Here is a 17,415-nt window from a genome sequence, read left to right as displayed (position 1 = left end):
CACTACAGTAAATTAAAAAAAATATCAAACAAATCAAGGAATTTATAAAAAGTTAGCTCTCTTTATTTTTCCTAAGGTTTTAAAAACATTTTATAGAAATGTTAATCAATAATTGAACACCAAAATATGTGAGACGGCTGTGTGTAGGATTCAAATTCTAGTTAAATAATAAGAGAACTGGGTATGCACACTAATGTTTATTGCTGCTTTATTCACAATAGCAAAGAGCTGGAAATAGCCCACGTGCCCATCAACAAACAAAAATGGCTAGAGATGCTGTGGTATATTCACACAATGAAATAATATGCAGCACTGAAAAACAGAGAACTCATGAAATATACAAAATGGGTGACCATGGAGGACATTATGCTGAGTGAAATATTTCAGTCACAAAAAGACAAACACTGCACAATTGCAACTGTTATAAAATAGGGCTAACAAGAGGGTTAGGAGGAAACTAAGAAAAGAGGGGATAAATAATGTACATGGCATTGAAATAGACAAGGAAGAGAACTGTATAAAAGGAAGATATGATTAGGTATAAGTGGTTGGGGTGAGGGACTGTATAACAATGAAAGAAATTTTTTCCCCAAAGAAAAACTCGAAGTGGTGGTTGGGGGACAGGGAGGGAAAATGTGCAACAATGAGTGAATGGAAATCCAAGTTCTTTATAAACTTTCATTAAAATATAAAAAAAAGATAATAGAGTAAAAAGATAACTTATTTTCTTTATAATCCTAAAGATCATTTTTATCAAGCCAAGTAACAGAAATAATGTATACAGTAGATATAATCACAGGGAATTATGTGAACTAAGGATACTTTCTTTGTTCCACAGAATTTATGAGCATAGTATTTATAATAGTAGTATATATATATGACCTCTAGTTTAACACATGTGGGGGTCTTAAAATTTAAAGTACTGCTTAATAGAAGGCTGATAAGACTCCTTCCCAGCTATACACCTCATCTTAACTCCTCTTTATCATGGGGCTCTTGTGAAAATTAGATGATAAGTGTAAAAAGATGACTAGTATTTAATAAGTATTTAACAAATATTATGAATCAACGTTGTATCAGTTAATACTGATGAATATTTGGTGGAAATAAAAGTAGATACATGCAGTTATTAAGAGAAGGGTTGATGCAGGAAGGAGAAGAAAGGACAGAAATCTTTTTACCTCTAAAAGCTAGAGTTTTAAGTTACATGAAAAAATGTTGGGGGAAAGGAAAGCTAACAAAAATCTTAGGGTAGGTAAGAGTAAAATAAGTGAGCATCTACTTTACACCAGATACCACACTTAACTTGGGTATTATGTTTTGTCCATTCGATACTCTCTGGAGACTCTGCTGGAGAAGAGTCTTGAATGTACCACGGACTGCCAAGAAAACAAATTAATTTATCCCAGAGAGGGTTAAACCAGGCTGCTTCTTGGAGGCAAGGATTCTGGGGCTTCGCCTGACATACTCTGGACATGTTGTAAGGAGAGACAGGTCTTTAGAGAGGGACATCATGCTGGGTAAAGTAGAGGGACAGCGCAGGAGGGGAAGACCCTCTATGAGGTGGATTGATTCAGTGAGTGGGGTAATCGGGATGGGTGTGTCAGAGGCCATGAGATTGGCACAGGATAGAGCAGGGTTTAGGGCTGTTGTACATAGGGTCGCTATGAGTCGCAAATGACTTGACGGCACATAACAACAACAACAATTCGATACTCACAAATAATCTTCGTTAACATTGTATGTCAAACTCAAATTATCCACACTGACAAAAATCAAGTAACTTAATGGTCATAAAGATCTATAAGCTATGGAAATGGAATTAAAGTCCAGTCCTAAATTCATGTTCTTAAAAATCAATATATTAAGTGAAAAAAGAGCTGATAAGCTCTCTTAAAAAAAACTTTTATAAAGGCATTTTTTTCAGTACCATAATGACATTTACTAAAATATTATTTCATAAATTCTATTATTTAGTGCTTTCTTTATGATCTAACCTTTTTTGTTATTACTAAGTGCCACCACTTTAGGTTGGTTAATAGAGGTTTCAATTAATGGTGGTCGCATCTCTGCCATTTTCATTTCTTCATCAGAAGAAAGTTCTTCAGATTCCTATTTTAAAGAAAAAAGGTGACATATTTATAAAAATTTAATTTTTATTTCTTTAAAAATTCCTGTAAGAACCAAAAGGAAAACTGATTATTAAGAACATAGATGAGACTTTTTAAGTGACTAAAAATTATTCTGTAATGTATACTTTCTCAATACTGCCGATTATTAGTAATATGCAGAAGTTCTTATTTGAAAGATTGTAATTCAAGTGTACTAATGGATGTATCGGTTCCCTTCAGTTGTTCGAGAACTGTTTGCTTCCTGCTTTATCTCTGTTTTTCTCCTACACTCTTGGTGTTTTGTCTCATTATTAATACTTATAAAAATACTTTGTCCTTGGTCTGCAACATTTTGGTGCCCGGTGGTGGTTTTTCTTTGGATAAGGTGGTGGTCTGTCTTTCTTCGAGCAGACACCAGGAACCAAAAGGAAATTCACTCAGGGTTGCCACAGTTCCATGATGCATCTCCAAGGATATGAACCTGTATCTCTAAGCACAATTGATAATAGTGCATCTGTACTCCAAAATCAATTCCCACCATAGTCTACGTGTTTCCTATTGCCAAATGGGCCCTTTAGAGTAGTGAGAGAAGATTTCACCCTGAAACCTACAGCTAAGAGAATATGGTGCCCCATTTCCTAATAAATCAGGGTGGAATCTCTCTGAGGGAGGAGTGATAGGAAAATGGCAAAGGACACGCTGCCAAAGGAGATTAATTAGAACTGGTTTTTGACAAAGACTGTGGCAATATAACAACAGAAATAGACTCTAAAGGAATATTCAACCTGAATCCTTTCAATCATATGGAGATTTTTGGAGATTGTATTGTTTTAAGTTAAGCTTGATTTGTTCTGTTTGTTTATATATGAAGGATGGAGAGAACAAAAACAGGCAAGAATGAATCAATGAAGAGAAGATAATAACACAGATAATTATGATAAAAACAAAAAGGGGGAAATATGGGAAGCCAAATTTTATATTAAATATTTGTAAAAAGCAGAGTACTACTACAGGTTGGTTCCTCCCAGGGTCTTGGGAAGTTCTCCTTGCCAGAGGAGCATGGTGATGAGAGCGCAGGAATCATGGCAAGCTTTTGGAGTCGAATGCTTTTCCGGGCATGTGATTGTTATGTGCAGGTCTGCTCTGTCCCCGGGAGCGAGGATAGCCAGCCTGGGCCTAGGGTACCCACGGTGGACAGTGTTGGCTGGAGCTTCCCGTCTAAATCAAGCCTGGAAGCAGGAGTGGCATCCACTTCCGAAATGGTTTGCGTCCGGAATCTCTATGTACGAACAGTGCTCAGGCTGTTCGTTCACAGGGTTGCTATGAGTTGTCTACGACTCGACGGCACCAAACAACAATGGATGTATCACTAATAAAGAATGCTAGAGAAGAAAAGATAAAGTCTTTCTTGAAAGACTCAATTTCAATGGGCAAAAGTGAAAATATGTGGCACAGTAAATTTCATCAAGAGTATTTGTAAGTGCTGTAAATATATTCATATATACAGGAAAATCAAGAACTTCTTAACCATAACCAATCACTCTGAGAGAATGAGTCACTTGTTACAGGACCTCAAGATCAAAGTCTCATGATCAAGGTCACAAAGACAATGTTCCACATTTTATACTGGTGAGTAGCAATGGGGACTTAAAAAATCTGAGAGCAACAACTATGAGATATCATCTCACGCAGCAATAATAGCAAAATTCAACAGAGAAGCAAACAACAAATGCTGGCAAGGCTGTGGAGAAACTGAAACCCTTATTCACTGTTGGTGGGAGTGTAAAATGGTTTCTACCACTATGGAAGGCAGTAGGGCATTTTCTCAAAAAGTTGGAAATAGAAATACCATTTGACCCAGCAATACCCTATTGGGAATATACCTACAGAAATCAGAACTGCCACCCAAGCAGATGTATGCACATCCATGTTTACTGCTGCTTTGTTCACAATAGCAAAGAGTTGGAAACAACGCAAGTGTCCATCAACAAATGAATGGATAGAGAAGCTGTGGTATATTCACACAATGGACTATTATGCAGCACTAATACACAATGAGCTCATGAAATATTATACAAAATGAGTGACCATGGAGGACACTATGCTGAGTGAAATATCTCAGTCACAAAGACAAATACTGCATAATGCAACTGTTATAAAACAGGGCTAACATTGTGGCTGGAGGCAAACTAAGAAAAGAAGGGGTAAATAATGTACATGGCATTGAATCAGATGAGGGAGAGAACTGTTTAATATATGATTAAGTATTATTGGCATGACAAGAGTCCAGAATAAGAGCTGCACAGTAACGTGAACTGGGTAGGAGGAGGACTGTATAACAATGAAAGAACTTTTTTCCCAAAGAAAAAAGCAAACTAGGGTGGTTCAGGGGGCAGGGAGGAAAATTTGCAACAATGAATAAACGGTAATTCAAGTTCTCTATAAATTTTCATTTAAAATCTCAAAAAAAAAATCTGTGAGTTGGTATCTACAATGCAACCACTGGCCTCTTTCCATTTAAAGCAAAAAACAGTGGGAGGGGGAATCAAAGACTCATGAAAGCTGCTCAGAAGGGTGGAGGGACAACCCAGGAGAGGAAGATCTAGATGAGATGGATTGATATAGTTACTAGGGCAGTGGGGGAAGGTGGGTCAGCGTCAGTGAGAATGGCTCAGGACAGAGAAGGCTTCTGAGCTGTTGTACATAGGGTCACTATGAGTCACAGGCAACTTGCTAACACTAACAACATGGAGTCTTTGTAGTTTATGGCTAGTTGGGAAGAAAAGAGGTGAGTGTCTAGCACAGGTAACCCCAAAGAACCAGGCAATGGGTAAAGGTTCTGGCTTTACTTCTGACTGTTCATACTCCTTTGTCCCAGAACAAGCTTTTACGCTTAAATACCTGCTCCCTAGTGGAGTTTGTGCTACTGATAACTTTTCTTTCCAGCCAACTCTCTGACCTCCTGCTATGCATCATTTCACCAAACTCAACTTGGAAAGTGTATAGCAATCTGAAGATGGACACGCTGAGTGTTGGCGTAGAGTGAGACGTGTGGAGAGTCCATCCACGAGTATCCTCACAACCTTTCCCCTCAGTCCTAGGAATGTCAGGAAGCAGGGGACGCAGCATTAGTTTCCATTTGTGCTTACTCTTATGGTAAACATCATATCAGAATGAAATTGAAATTTGTTTTGATGTTGATGTTTCTCTAATAGTCCTTTTCTGCCCAGTTTGCCCTCCCCTTCACCTCTGATAGTTGAAGGTTCTTCTTTGAAGCAGAAGAGTTGTTGAAGTCTAACTCCTTCCATTGAATTAATAAGTACTGACCTCCTAATATTTAAGTGTTTACTATCTATTGCTGTAAAGTTTTGTATATTTTGTAAACTTCCCCCCCCGAAATAGTAGATGTCTAAAATCGTTGTACATCTGATTCTTTTATATTCCATTGTTCAGCACAAAGTGTGGTTTTTTATTTAGAATAAAAAAAAGAAAACGGGAAAAAAGAAGAAGAAGAAAAAAAAAAACAACATGGAAACAGTTCACAGAATAAGCCTCTTGAACCTACACATCCGCAATCTTGAGACCAGAAAAACTAAACAGTACATGGCTACCACTGTTAATTACGCTGTAATGAATCACAATAAAGGGTTCCAAATAGAGTCAGAGATAAATGCAGAACAAAGCTTAAAATCATTAAAATGTTTAGGCTTATCAGTCTGACAGAGACTGGTGAATACCTAAGACTATGTTCTTAGCTACCTTTTGAGCCTAAAACCATGCTACTTCTGTTAAAAGTGAACAATTGTTAATGTCGTTGTTAGGTGCCATCAAGTCTTTTGAGACTCATAGCGCCACTTTGACACATCTACTCCCATTACCCCAAGTCACTGAGTCAATCCATCTCATCCAGGGTCTTCCTCTCTTGTGCTGTCTCTCCACCCTCCCAAGCATGATGTCCCTTCTCCAAGGACTGGTTCCTCCTTGCACCATGTCCAAAGTATGTCAGACAGATCTTCAGAATCCTTGCCTCTCCAGGACAATCTGTTTCTTCCCATAGCAGTCCATGGTATTTTCAATACTCTTCTCCAGCACCACAGCTCAAAGGTATGCATTATCATTCTATTATTCTTTGTCCCTGTCCAGCTTTCTGATGCATAGTAAGTAACTGCAAGGTCATGGCCTGGACCAGGCGCACCTTCATCTCCAGACTGACATTGCTGATTCGTAATACTCTGGAGAAGTCCCTGACAGCAGACTGTCCCAATGCAATTTATCTTTTGACTTCCTGGCTGCTGGTATCAAAAGTGTTGACTGTGGAGTAAAGCAAACTTAAGATGTTAATCATTTCAATCTTTTCACCATCTATCATCATGCTGCAATTGGCCAAGTATCAGAATCTGTTTTCTTGATGTTTAGCTTCAATCTTTATTGAAGTGCTTTAGGTCCTCCTCAGTTTGAGCAAGCTAGGTTGTGTCATCTGCATAATTCAAGTTGTTGATGAGTCTTCCTCCAGCCCTGGTGGTGTATTTCTCCTCAAAGACTCCAACCTCCAAAATGATCTCTTCCACATAAAGATTTAAAAGGTATAGAGATAGGATGCACCCCTGAAATACATTATTCCTGATTTTGAACCATGAAGTGTCACAATTTGTTACTTCTGGGTTCACAGTTCTGTTCCATTGGTCTATGTGTCTGTCACTGTACCAGTACCATGTATGCCTCCACTTCATTCTTGGTTGGTGTTTTGTTTTTTTCAAGAAGTGCTTTATTTATTTGAGGTCTCTTCTTTTCTAAATAAACTTGCTGATTACATTTTATGTATCTTTGAAAATGAATTTGGTATCTGTATTGGGATTGCACTGAACAGGTAAACTGTTTTTGGTAGGATTTAATTTTCACTATACTGAGTCTTCCCTATCCATGAAGAGGACATTTTCCCATTTAGGTTCCTCATTGTTTCTTGCAGAAGTGTTTTGTAGTTTTCCTTATAAAGGTCTTTCATGTCTTGAGTTATATTTACTCCCAAGTATCTCAATATGTGGTTGGGAAAATGGCCTAATGGCATGAAATTGTGCTACAATACTGAAAGCAGGCAGTTTGAGGCAGCCGCTCCACAGGACAAAGATGGGCAATTTCCTCCCATGTGATTAACTGCCTCTGAAAACTCACCGTAGGGTCAGTGATGGGTTAGTTCCTACTCGACAGTACGTAACAACAATAACAACATTGTAAATGGCAATGCTTTCTTAGTTTCTTTTTCTATGTCTCCTTTGTTATTGTAGAGGAATCCCACTCATCTTTGTATTCTGATCTTGTATCCTGCCACTCTACTATACTGATCTACTAGGACCAAGAGTTTTTTGGTTGGTCCTTGGGATTTTCTGTATACACTAGAATATCAAAAAAACAATCAACATAATTCATCACAACAAAACAAAGAACAAGAACCACACAATTCTGTCAACTGATAAAAAAAAGTCTGATAAAATCCAACACCTCCTCCTAATTAAAACACTTAGAAAAATGGGAATGGAAGGACATTTCCTCCAAGAGCTAATATCATTCTCAACCTAAACCTAGGCCTGGGGTGTGGCAGTGTCTTCTAAATCCAACTTGAACTTCTAGCAGTTTTCAGTCTATGAATTCTTCTGTTTCTGAATGATCTTCAGCATTATTTTTTACTGTAGAATATAGTATAATATGCCAGCTGGAAGATTTTGGATTCTTATATTTAGGTTCAAATTCTGAAATTCTAAAAGAGGGTTTACACCTCTATGATTTACTCTATCAAAATAACTTCTGTGTTTATGGTGGAATGTCTGCGAGTATAATGGGTACAGATAAATGTCATGCATTGCACTAGAGTGAGTGGAAGGAAATTTTTTCAAAGTCTATTAACTGACTATACTGAAATCAGAGCTATGAGATCTGTACTCATGGAAACAGATTGTTAAGAGCATTGTTTTGATTGTAACGCTAACAGAGTACGCTTCTGGGAAAAGGAAACTATGACATGATTCTAGAAATAGGGTAGTTGTGAGAGTGTTTATTATAATAATGTTGGCATATATTCTGCTGGGGAAAATTAGGCAAATGGTCCTGCTTCATACTCTATGTTAAATCCTGATACTAGTTGTGATTGGCTCTCTGTAAGGTCAACTGGTGCTTGGTTGGTTTCTGCTACTGTTGAGATAAAATCACATTATGGCTAGTGGTCAAGCTAGCATTAGGAGTCAAGTATGTTTTCGAGTTGTAATTAGGGTAATCAGTGCAAATTATCTGCTTGTAAGTCTAACTGAGAGTAAGATGATGGCTAGGTGTCCTTTTTAATGACTTTTTAATCATTTATATGTATACTTTTAACATAAATCTCTTCTTGATGAATTTTAAAATATGGGCACCTTTCTATACAGTACCAGAAGACAATTACTGCAACTGAAAGATAACTATTCCAACTAGTCTCAAAGATTTATACTACATCAGCTTATTTCCTTTATCTTGTCCCCTTTTCCTGGTTTATAGATACTTCTGAGGGGACAGAGTCCCAATCCTAACTACAAAGCAGTAGGATGAGAGGGGGGAAAAATCAAATGCTGACTTGATGGCACATAACAAGAACAACAAAAAGGCTGACCCCACTGAAGACTTACAAAAGAGGAAATAAAATGGAAGAAACTTCTACATTTCTTATTATAAACTGGCCATGGAAGTATTCTTTGTGTTTGCAACATGGTAGCCACTAATTATTTACAGGGTTGCTGCTATTATGTGCTTTTGAATTGGAACCAACATATAGCTGACCCTCCACAAGGTTTACAGAGACTCTAATTCATATGGGAGAAGACTGCCCATCTTTTTCTTGTGGAACAGCTAGTGGATACCAACTACTTGCCTTTGGCAAGCACAATTTACCATTAACACTTTACCACTAGGTGACCAGAGCTTCTAGTTAGATATATGATGGTACTGGGGTTGTGAAATGTGGCTAATGGGACCAAAAACCTAAATGCAAAACTTTATTTTAATCAATTAAAATAAACACATGTGGCAACCACATCAGATAGTGTAACTGTGAGTTAAAAAAATATTTCTTACAATTTTAAATTGTTATAGTTAATAATTTTAAATAGTTACAACCTCATCACATTCCTGGGAGCTATGGTGGCCCAACAGAACAAACAAATGTCTTGGAGAGAGTGCAGCCAGAGTTCTCTTGGGAGGCAAAAATAATGAGGCTATGCGTCTCACATACTCTGGGCATGCTGCTAGGAGGGACAATCCTTGGAGAAGGATATGATGCTGGGAAAGGTTGGGTGAAGGAGAGGAAGCCCTTCAACCAGGTGGACTGACATGGTGATTGCTTCAACGGGCTCTGGTGTGTCAGGAAGTGTGGGATGCAGGATAGAACAGGGTTTAGATCTTTTGTTCATAGGGTTGCTATGAGTCATACTTGATGACACCTAACAACAACAACAGTGGTGGCCTAGCGAATATAGTTAAGCTGCTAATCGATAGGTGGCACCTCTCTGGTGGTTTGAATTCATTAGCTGTTCTAAGGGAGAAAGATTAGCAATCTCATCTCATGTAATTTAGGCTTTCAAAACCAGCTATGAATCCGTTCTGAATTTTGAGTTCATTATATTGCATTACTACCAAAAATGTATGAAAAGAATAGAATTAAAACAGTGCAATCACTTAGAAAAGCTACTGGACAATTCTTCAAATGGTTAAACACAGAGTTACTATATGAACTATCAATTATACTTCTAGGTATATATTCAAGAAAATGAAAAGATACGTCTTTGCAAAAACTTACATATGAATGTTGACAGGAACATTATTCATCCATGTGTGTATTCAAGTGTGTACTAACTGTAAAGTATAAAGTGTGGACTATGCATGTAATGGGAAAATTAGTTTAAAAAGAAATGAAACAATGAAGCACGTTACAACACAAATAAATTTAAAACTTTATGTAAAGTAAGAACACTGGTGGCCTAGTGGGAAGAAGCCGTGCTGCAATCTTGAAGGCACATGGTTCAATTCCACCAGCTGCTCAGTGGGGAAAGGATGGGCAATCAATCTCCTCCTGTGCTATTAACTGCCTCTGAAAACCTGCCTGAGAGTCAGTTATGGGTTGGTTCTGATTTGAAGGAACACAAGAACAGCAAAGTAAAAGCAGTCACGAAAGATCACATATTTTATAATTCCATTTATATTAAAGTAGATTATGGTTTCTGGGTGAGATATGGGAGCATCTGGGGATAGACACCTAAGGAAGAGCAAAGATTCTTTTGGAATGAACAAAAAAAGTTCTAAAACTATTATTATGGTAAAAGCTACACAACTTGAATATTTTAAAAGCCATTAAAGCCACTAAATATTTTTAAAGCCACACACTTTAAAGGAATGAATTATATAGGGTGTAAATTACGATTCAATGATGCCATTTTGCTTTTGCATTTTTAAAGTTATAGCTTCTATTAAAGTTCTAGAAGAATCTATCTAGTAAGATTTACCACTTAAGAAAAAGATAACTTGCTCTTCCTTTCCAGTCTAGTCTCAGTGCTATGTCCTCTGTAAAGGGTGATGAGAAAAAGAAAGGCCGTTCTGCCATTAATGAAATGGTGATCAGAGATTACACTATCATTATTCACAAGCACATGCATGGAGTGGAATTTAAGAAGTGTGCCGCTCGAGCACTCAAGGAGATTAGAAAATTTACCATGAAGAAGATGGGAATATAAGATGTTCGCATTGATACCAGGCTTAATAAAGCAGTCTGGGACAAAGAAAAAAGGAATGTCCCATACTGCATCCATATACAGTTGTCCAGAAAACATGACGATGAAGATTCCCCAAATAAGCTGTATACACTGGTTACCTATGTACCGGTCACTACTTTCAAAATTCTACAGATTATTAATGTGATGAAAACTAAGAATAGCTTATTATTAAATAAAGCCATAAAACTGTCAAAAAAAGGAAACAATAACTTGAACTTCAAAAATACTTAAGTGAATCAGAACTACAGCAAGTTTTACGCTTCATATTTGTTACAGAAACAAAAGCAAACATAATTATGTACTTTAAGCGGCACTCAAATGAAGGTGCAGTTAGTATGTGTATGAGGAAGGCAAGTTCTTAGAAAAGTTTGGAGGGAAAATGGCATTTCTGACTTTAGTCACCTTTCTTCTCTCCACAAGAAACTGTCTCATTGTCTTTAATGAGTTAAATACACTTCTCTTCCAAACTGTGGGATAAAAATCGTTTTCTCAGAATAACAAAAGTATCATATTTTTAAAATAAACAATGTTAACAAGTAAAAAAAAAAAAAGAAATCAGAGCAGACAGAATCTCTAGAGGGTAATTTACAGTAAACATTTGATAACTCTGAGTATAGAAGTTTTGGGTTTGTTTGTTTTTTTTTTTTTTAAATCTTTTTTATTATTTGTGTGTACTGTCAAATTAGATCTGAATGGTACAGGAGGAGATTGTCCCTCCTTCCCCCACAGAGCGTCTGGTGGATTCGAATGGGTTGCCTCTGGGATTGCAGTGCAGCTTCTTGCCACTAGGCCACCAGAGCTCCCCAGAAGTTTTAAGTTTAAACTGACAAAGCGATGAGAAATGAAATGAGAAAAAAAAGAATTCTTTAAAAAGTTTAAACTGATAAAACAAGTGATATCTTAACAAATATGAAACTTCTCAATAAAGTCGGCAGTTATCAATACGGCAGTTAGCAACAAGACAGTATTATTTTGAAAGCTTTGAGAATTGTTCTGAAATAACCATAAAGCCATACCTCAAAAACATCACTGTGGTCACCAATATGCTTCAAGTTCTCAGAAACTTTCTTATGTGCAGTCACAGGGCTGATCTCAGCTTCAAGTTCACTGATCTTCTGTATAGAGTTGCCTATCACACATTTTTCTCTTTCATCAGCTTTATTTTTTACTGGACTTGTACTTTCTGAAATCTAAATAAAAGATAAAAAAATAGAACTTTAAATTGTATATCTAGTAATGTACTGAGATGAAATTTTTAAATCTAATTTTCTACCTTCCTAACTCTGGATAATGTTAAACAAGGAGACTTTAAACACTGAAACTTAGTCACAGACAAAATCTTCATTTTAGGAATAAGTAGTCCCCAAAAGTCCCTAACTAGTAACCAGTTGCTGTCAATTTCAACTCATGCTGACTCCATGACTAAAACTGTTCCATAAGGTTTACAATAGCTTGATTTGTTAGGTATAAATTGTCTTTCATATAAAATGTCTGAGTAGACTTAAATCTTTACCTTTCAGCCACGTATAAGAATCATCTGTATCCACAGGGTGTGCCAGTAGGTACATCAATTTCATTAACATTTATAATTTAGCTGAGGCTAACTTCATCTTAAAAATTGCAAAGATAGTATAAATGAGTGGATTACTTTGCTCAACTCAGGGCATTAACTTGTTTTCTTTCTCTTCACTGTGCAATATACAGTATGTGTCTTGTTCATAGTTGCCACTTATTCCAACTCATGGTGATGTCATGTGTAAAGGAGAAATACTCAATAGGGTTTTCAAGGATCTGACATTTGGGGAACAGATCAGGTCTGTCTTCTCCAGCGCCTCTGTATGAGCCTGAACTGTCAACCTTTGAGTTAAGGTCGAGCATTTTAATCATCTGTACTATCCAAAGATCCTACAGTAATTCTAAATCATTGTCACTGAGTTGATTCTTCTAACTTATAGCAACCCTAAAGGACAAAGAATTGCCAATACTGGAAATTTTTTAAAAAATATCTGTGCTTTTGATTAAAGTGTCCATAGCAAATTAGGTTGCTATTTAATAATTTCCACAGTATACATTTTCCACTATCAAATATTCTCACCATTTCAGCTCCAGTTGGTCCATTTCAATTAATCTAGGTTCCCTGTACCCCTCTTCCAGTCTCTTTGCTTTAGGGTATATGAGACCATTTAGTCTTGTAGAGATACTATTTTAAAAATTTATTTGTTGCTGTTAAGAATACACACAGCAAAACACAGATCAATGAAAGTTTCTACAGTACCATTTAGTGACAGCATTCATTCAACAACCACTCTGCATTGTTCCTTCCTCATTAACATAACTCACTGTAGGATTGTTTGAATTGCTATTGTCAATTTGATTCCACAGAGTAGTTCTTAAACCATCACAATACTCAAGGCAAACTTCTTTTACTAGTTAAGCTAAATTACTGTTAAGTTTTAGAAGGTATCAGAGAATATTTTAAGGTTTAAAGATTTTAAATATTTTAAGGTTAAAGATTACCTCAGGGCAATCATTTCAGATTATTTATTTACTCTCCATGCCTCCAGAAAGTTAGGGGTCCACAAGTATTAACAATTCTCTTCTTCATTTCTCCCTTTTAAGTCAGTATTCTTTTATGAAACAATGTTCAGGAATGGTAGCCAGGCACTACTCAGTTCTTTAGGTCTTGTGGAAAATGAGGCAGTCATACATTTCATAGCTTGCCCCTAGTCCTGACTCTCTTTCCTCTGTTAATAGAGACCATTTGTGCCTTGGATAGTCACTCATAATATTCTGGGCACTTTGCTATGGACATGGAGGGAAAAGAGAGGCACAACTCAGTTTTAAGGGCAACTAACTGGGATCTCTCATAAAACCGAGATGCTAACTATTCAAAGCCAAAGAATCAAATCCCATAGATTATTTAGTTGAACATAATGAGCGTCAGTAGCTTCTCTTCTGCTGTTGTTTTAAGAGTATTATCATCTGATATTTCGCCAATCTAATTTTTACAGGGGTACAATTTATTGACAACAATCACAACTGGCTATAAATCTTTATGGAAGAAGACTTTCCCCACAGAGTAGCTAGTGGGTTCTTGCCAATCTAAGTTTTACAGGGGTACAATTTATTGACAACAATTACAACCGGCTATAGATCTTTATGGAAGAAGACTTTCTCCACAGAGTAGCTAGTGGGTTCAAACTCCTGAATTTTTTTATTAGTAGCTGAGTGCTTAACCACTCCCAGGACAAAAATCAAACTCATTGACATCAAGTAAATTCTGACTCACAGTGACCCTTTGTCAGGTTTCTGAGACTATAAATTGCATTGAGAGGAGATCGCCCACTTTTTTCCCAAAGATTGGTTGGTGGATCTGAACTCCTGGAAATGTAGCCTTTTGATTTGCAGCACAACAATCTACAGGCTAGGTCTTATGTGCTCCTTTAATAACAACAGTGACATGATAAACTTGTTACAGTGATATAATGGGAGAGAGGAGCGAACTAAAAGGAACATACAAATCAGAGATAAGTCAATGTTTCTCAAACATTCCAAGGAAATGTCAAAGATCTATCATAGCAATTATATGTAAATTAGAATGGAAGAGACGAGACTAGTATTTTAATCAAAGAGGATAAAAAAATAATTTCATAGTGATAAGTATTCTGACTTTTATTATCTTATTCTTTGTTTAAGCAATACTACTACTCTGACCATTCAGATATGCTATAGCCAGAGAGATGATGATCATAGCAGTTAAGAGTTTGTGTACGTGTTTCAATTCAGGTAGCTAACAGCAAACTGTAATCTGAAAGCACAATTCAGCATACATCATTATTATTTTTAATTTGTATCAATTATAGTTTAACATTTTAGAGAAGCTAAACTGAATTAATCTTTATTTCTTTTGAATTGATTTTCTAACCTTCACACCCACATCTTTATTTATAACTTGCTGATCTTCATGTAGTTTCTTATCTTTTCCAGAATCTTCACTGGTTTCTTCATCCTTCATCCTATGTACAATGGTTTGAACTGTTTTGACCATATTCTTAAGCTCATCTGGATATGGTGTTGGATATCTCTTTAAATTTCCTTCCTAGAGAAACAGAATAAGCAAAATTTAAAATATTGATACTTTTAGCCTAAAACAAATTTAACCTATAATTTATCCAGATTATGTGGATTTCCATGGTTCAAAGAAACAACTATGAAAACAGATTGATAGAATTTTAAAAATATTTTAAACTGCAAGAGTTTTACAAAAATATGGTTTTCACAAAATAGTCAAATAGGTAATTCTAGTATCACAATAACAGCAAAAGACTTCACACAGGTTACAGAACATTCTAAAAGATTTTTCAGCATACTTAAATTCCATTTGAAGAAGTACAATGTAGATTACATAAAAAATTCTGTTACTTGGCTATGAAACAGGTTTTATTTTCCAGGTATATATATGTATCCAGATATACATCAAATTCATTCATATACTTACTTTTTCTGAACCAAATTTTTAAGGATAAACGTAATTGTTATCATTTGTAAATACACAACTTACATAAAGGGGAAATAAACACACTTTGAAGTAACCTGAACATATGTATTTGTTAGTGTCATTTTGACAGTGGCACATATTTGCAAATCCATAAAATCCAGAAATGTTTCTTGCAAAGAAGTCCTTACTAGGATGTATATAAGCCATTAAAGAAAGAAAAAAGGAAAAAAAGTCACTTCAGATAACCAAAATAAAACAAAAGCAAAGCCAGGCAATCAAACAAATTTTCAAAAAGTAGATGTTGTTTTTACATAAAAAGGACACTAGAGAGTTCTTGTAAATGAGTAGTAAGGAGCTGTGCTGCAAGTGAAGGCATGTAGTTCAAAACTACCAGCTGTTCCACTAGAGAAAAGATGGGCAATCTCTCATGTCACTTACTGCCTCTGAAAACCCAGTGTAGGGTCAACTAGTGTCAAATCTGACTGAATGGTACATAACAGCAATTTAAGATCAAGTTCTGATTATTTGCTCTAGTCTAATTTCTTCTACATTTATGCATACAATAAATTTAGTCACAAAGTTTTATAATCCAATCAAACTGCCACACGTGTGAAATGTAATGGTTTAGTAAGTTCCTTGAAAGTAAGAAACTCAACAAGTAAGTCTTTCGCATTTCCAAAATAAAGCATCCAGTTAGTATCCACAGATGTGTTTAAAAGTTGAAGGGAGAAAGGCTGGCCTAGTGGCAAGAAGCTGCACTGCAATCCCAGAGGTATGCAGTTCGAATCCACCAGATGCTCCGCTGGAGAAGGGGGGGCAATCTTCTCCTGTACCAGTCAGATCCTGTTTGATTATACACACACAAAATTTGGGGGAAAAAAAAATTGAAGGGAGAAAAGGAATAGGCTCACCCTGGGAGGTGCTTCCCTTTCATCTTTGTCTTCATCACATTCAAATGCCACTTGAGCCCGCTGTTTCCTCTGTTCCTCCCACAATGAAGGGTTAAAACTTTCATTATCTGATATAAACGTAACTAGAGAAAAAGAAAATAAGCTATATTTTACTGTGATTATGAAAGTAACATGTATTTATTTAATATTCATAATTGTCTTTATTAGTTATATTCAAGGAAACCCTGTTGATATAACCAGTAGGGAGTTGTGCTGCTAACCCGAAAGTCGCACCTCTCTAGCAGTTCAAAGCCATGATCCACTCCTAAAGAGAAAGATGGGTATTTCCTCTCATGTGACTGACAGCCTGAGAAACCGGATGGAGGGTGAGCTATTAGTCAGTTCCAAATTGATGACAGTAAGAGTTTGAATTATGTTAAGATAAGTCTAAGACAGTCAATGCCAACAACTATAAATCTAAATTAACTATGCTGCAAAAACTACATCGTAAGGTTTTTCAATTTTGGAGTTTTTTTAACACAGTTTTGCATTTAGAAGGACATGATGCTGGGAAGGGTGGAGGGTCAGTGAAGGAGAGAAGGACCATCAACCAAGTGGACCGACATAGTGACTGTTACAATGGGGTCTTGTGCATCAGGATGGCACAGAATAGAACGGGGTTCAGATCTACCGTTCATAAGGTCGCCGTACTTGACGGCACCTAACAACTAACAACGTTCACGACAGGGGGTGGAGGGGGTTGGGGTAGGAAGGAGGTTTGGCAAAGGTTATATGGAGATAATGTTGTTTAAAATGTTTTGTTTTTTAAAAAACAATTTAACATAAACACAAACCATAGAGTATACTTGCAAAACCCTAAAGATCTGCAAACAAACAATGGATATAGTCAGCCAATTTTGCAAAAGCGCAGGATATATGAACATACAAAAAATGTCAAATTTCTCTACAGCAGCAAAGGGAACGAAGAGGAGGAGGGCAGGGGAGGGACAAGGAGAGGACAGGAGAAGAGCAGAAGAGAGAAGAAAAACCATACCAATCACCATAGCCAAGCAGCAAATGAAATACTTTGGAAAAAAACTAACAAGAGAAACAAAAGACGTGGGGGGGGG

General features: G+C 36.6%; 1 protein-coding gene across 1 annotated transcript in view; it reads right to left on the bottom strand.

The window, feature by feature from the left end:
- The window catches only part of LOC102859928 (protein LAP2-like), a 147,129-nt gene that overhangs the window by 36,829 nt on the left and 92,885 nt on the right, over positions 1-17,415 (bottom strand). The window contains exons 15-18 of the mRNA XM_006899383.1: positions 16,307-16,428; positions 14,835-14,996; positions 11,914-12,087; positions 1,998-2,112 (exon numbers count right to left, since the gene is read on the bottom strand). Of these exons, the coding sequence (XP_006899445.1) occupies positions 1,998-2,112; positions 11,914-12,087; positions 14,835-14,996; positions 16,307-16,428 (573 nt within the window). The remainder of the gene's footprint in view (positions 1-1,997; positions 2,113-11,913; positions 12,088-14,834; positions 14,997-16,306; positions 16,429-17,415) is intronic.

Source organism: Elephantulus edwardii, unplaced genomic scaffold (genome assembly GCF_000299155.1).
Source record: "Elephantulus edwardii isolate Elephantulus edwardi_28Jun2011 unplaced genomic scaffold, EleEdw1.0 scaffold00254, whole genome shotgun sequence".
NCBI lineage: Eukaryota > Metazoa > Chordata > Mammalia > Macroscelidea > Macroscelididae > Elephantulus > Elephantulus edwardii.
Note: the sequence above shows the minus strand (reverse complement) of the source record. Positions and strands in the feature narration are given on the sequence as shown.